This window comes from Notothenia coriiceps, unplaced genomic scaffold (genome assembly GCF_000735185.1).
Source record: "Notothenia coriiceps isolate Sejong01 unplaced genomic scaffold, NC01 NC01_scaffold00000339, whole genome shotgun sequence".
In the NCBI taxonomy this organism is placed as follows: domain Eukaryota; kingdom Metazoa; phylum Chordata; class Actinopteri; order Perciformes; family Nototheniidae; genus Notothenia; species Notothenia coriiceps.
The window spans coordinates 8,666,019-8,669,927 of record NW_011333040.1 but is presented as its reverse complement, the minus strand read 5'-3'; the positions used below and the strand labels follow the sequence as shown (position 1 = coordinate 8,669,927).

Genomic DNA, 3,909 nt, shown 5'->3' with positions numbered 1-3,909 from the left:
GGGGGGGTCTGTGGGAATTCCTCCTTTCTGCATCCATCCCCTGTCGGCCACTAGAGGAACTGCAGTTTGTGGCACTTCATTCTGGGCTTCCCGGCTCTGCCCCAGAGTTTGCCGCTTGTCAGGAATGTCAAAATCGCTATGACGCGCTGATTGGCTGTTGGTGGGCCAGAGGTGCATGTGGGTGGTCCCAGGCCCACCCACAGCTACGCCACTGACACACACACTCGATTATACACACCATACGCACACATCAGTTTGCTTTGATCCCCTCTGCTTTTTGTGTTGTCAGATATTTAGAGAAGGAGTTTTCTTTCACTCACCACATTGCACCGTATTCCAGCAGCGTCTGGGTAAAGGATGAGACTGTACGCCTCGCGTTGAAGGAACGTGTGATTACACTCTGAGGTTTTCCCGTTGAAGGTGACTTGAAACTGCAGATCCTCTCCGGATGCAGGAAGTGTCTCGTATTGAGCAGGGTCCTGAAACAGAGACATTAAGATTTGACCTATTAAGTAAAAGGTATTGCCATTTTCACTTGAATAAAAGGGGTTAGGGGTTATTCTTCCACCACTGCTCATATCTCATGTTTCTAAAAGAAAAGTCAAACATGTAGCCACAGCCAATTTTTTCAGCAAAAACTAAACTTTTTTTGTCTCAGTGAGGTATTTCCTGTTTAGATAGAGTTGATATTAGCGAGTGAAAAGAGGGATAAAGCCTGCACAGATAAGCACTCCCTCACATGAGTCTGACATTTGTGTGCAATACAGACCTGGAGGTTTGGGATCGGCTCTTTGAACAGATGGCTGCCGGGGATCATCAGACTCACATCACCCTCCGCCAGGTTAAACACCTGAAGGAGACACTTCCCCGCCGGGGCAGGATCCACCACCGATTTCTACCAGACAGAGAAGAAGAAGATCAAAAAGTGTTATAAATAAAATATGATCAACAGTCCTACAAAAAAATAGAAAGACAAAGAAATATGAATACATACACATTTTGAATAATCTTCTTTGATTTAAATTATTATACATTATAATGTATTTAAATAAATGTTTTTCTGAATTATTTAAATATGCAAATAAGGCATTTATCACACACATAAACATTGTCAGTAAAATAAACACCGTAATATGTATTTTAGGTGTTTTTAGGTGTCTTAAGAAATACCTGTTTGGAACCAGCATAGCCCAAAATCTTAAAGTTGACCGACCAGTTCCTGAAATACAATGTTTGTCTCTATTGTCTCGTTTAAAAAATGCCAGGTTTTCCAGGATGTTGAGTTATAGTCTCTGTGCAGTTATTTTTTTTCTTTCTGACTAGGTGTGCATGCATGCATATAATGTCATATTTGTGTAGGGAAGTAATGCATTTGGTTTCTATAACAACAGGCTGGATTAAAGATTGCTGCTCATACGCACCACAACTTCGATCTCCAACAGAGTGGCCGCTCCGAAGGCCAACGCTGCAAAGATCATCCCTACGGCCATCTTCCTCAGAGGCCTGCAGTGCACACAGAAACACTTTTGAACAGCTGCAAATAAACTGTTAACAATCTGAGATATTCTCTGAAAGACATGAATAAAAACAGTGATCATAGCAAATCTCTATGTGTGTGTGAAACCACCTGATTTCTAATTCTCCATTTGGTTAGCCTTTTGAAAGTAAAAAGTCATGAAATGTGATCCCTAAATAAAAACATGGTGCCGTTTTCTCCACACATTAGGAACCAAAATCGTGTGGTGCAGTGGGTTGTGCGTTGGTGTTCGGATCAGGGGGTTCAAACCCCACTGCAGTCAGCGTGTCGTTGTGTCCCTGAGACACTTCACCCCAAATTGCTCCTGTGGGGATTGCCCACAGTAATGAGTATGTAAGTCGCCTTGGATAAACAACATGTAATGTAACTAAATCCTGACATATACCATTTTTAAAGTATGTTTGTATTCGTGTGCTCAGCAAACATTTCCTTCACTTGTTAACCATTTATTGGTATCCATGGGATGTAAACGTTAAGGTCACATGGCTCGTTTTCCAGTTAAGCGGCCTCTTAAATGCTCATTACTGCAATAAAGGTGGGAGTATCCAAAACAACAGGTTTCTACTCACGTGACGTTGATCTTGCAAAGGCCAATGAGCGGATATATGATGAAGTCAAAGATGGGCACGAAGAGGAGAATCAGCAGAGCGTTCAACATCTAGAGAAAAAAGGGAGGGGAACCCCACCGTTAGATGACTATAAAAGCTGACTATAAAAGCTGACTAAACCTCGTAAAATCATAAAGGTTTGGGTAATATGTGAATAAAAGACTCATGATGATTCCATTTAGACTGTAAAGAGGTGACAGAGATAAAGCTGTAAAAGTGTTTTCACCAGATAGCTGTTTTTGTACACATGCAGCATGATAAATAAGATGTCAAGAAAAACAAGAGCAGAGGCATGATCAAACAAAAAAAGGAATAAAACAATGTTAGAAATTCATGGCAACTCGCTTAACTTTTTTACATGAAAAATACATGTTTCCAGATAATTAGCAGATGTAGAAAGTATATATATATGTTTTGTGTTTGGTGTGTACAATAAACTCATTAGGAAGACATAAAACATACTGGCATGACGAAATAAGCACATATAGAATAGAGCATGTACAATAAACATAAAAAAATATACTATAACAAATATGTACTATGTAAGTGTTAGAGTTACAGTATGAGTGTTGATCAGGCTGTTCACTACAAAGTTTAAGGGAACAGTCGTCCCATATTTTTAGGAAAAGATAACACAAAATGTTTCAATACATAACTAGACAACAGTTAACATATGCTGTATTAAGTGTGTTTAATTCACACAGAAACAGGAAAACATGGTTCATATTTTTCATACGCTGCTTTTTTTTTCTTTGGCATGTGGCTGAATTGTGTGATGAACTCTCAGGTGTTAAAGCTCCCATGTCATGCTTTTCCGGTTATCACCCGTCCCCTTGTGTGTTATGAAGGTTTTTCTGCATGTAAACGGTGTGCAGAGTCAAAACCCTCAAAGTACACCCTGTAGCGAGTAAAACTCTAAAACAGAAAATACCTCCCCAAAACGCCTCGTTGGTGAAACGTCATCATGACGTCATCATCCATTTGATTCTTCCGGGTACGTGCTTACGAAAGCACGTACCCGGAACTAAATGGGCCAATCCGTGGAGCCGTTACGTTACGTCCGCTGAGCCGTTACGTTAAGCCCCCGCTGATTGGTCCAAATTGACCAATCCACACACACACTCAGTGCAGGCAGCCCTGCTGATCTCTCATCCCTGCTGCAGGCTGATAACAGACAGTTGGGATCGCGCTGCAGCGAGCCGTTTAGTGGAGAAAGTGAATACTGCTGAATACACATACTTTACAGAGATGCTGTCTGCGAAACCAATGTGAGTTTGGAAAATTCCACAGTATTTCTCTATTTTAGTATACCTCAACAATGGAATTATGATCAGTGGAAATGGCCATGACATGTGACCTTTAAAGTGGACCTATCATGCTGTATTGGAAACATATATTGTCGGGCCATATCTATACAAAACATGTCTGTGAAGTTTTTTGCTTCAAATACCAAACAGATCCCTCATTGTAGCCATGCCTCATACTGCTCATACCCCTCTTTTGCAGCCCTGTTAGAGAAACGCGGATTTTGGGTCCTTAGCTTGAAACAAAACAAAAAGAGGAGGCGGAGCTAATGCCTGATCAGAATTCTACTGGAGATTAATTTCAATTCTGCTTTGATAAAACGCCATCCTGTTCTAAACCACATCAAGGATTATTTCTGAAACAGTATGGAGCTCAAATACTTTTTCTCTTGCAGGTTTACCACAAGGTGAGTTCCTTTTTGTATTTCCTACTTTTTAAAAACACATGTTCTCTCCAGTA

General features: G+C 40.6%; 1 protein-coding gene across 1 annotated transcript in view; it reads right to left on the bottom strand.

The window, feature by feature from the left end:
* Window positions 1–293: 293 nt before the first annotated feature.
* The window catches only part of LOC104950590 (uncharacterized), a 15,994-nt gene continuing 12,378 nt past the window's right edge, over window positions 294–3,909 (bottom strand). Inside the window, exons 6-9 of the mRNA XM_010777127.1 lie at window positions 2,107–2,195; window positions 1,422–1,503; window positions 770–895; window positions 294–479 (exon numbers count right to left, since the gene is read on the bottom strand). Coding sequence (XP_010775429.1) covers window positions 294–479; window positions 770–895; window positions 1,422–1,503; window positions 2,107–2,195 — 483 coding nt within the window. The remainder of the gene's footprint in view (window positions 480–769; window positions 896–1,421; window positions 1,504–2,106; window positions 2,196–3,909) is intronic.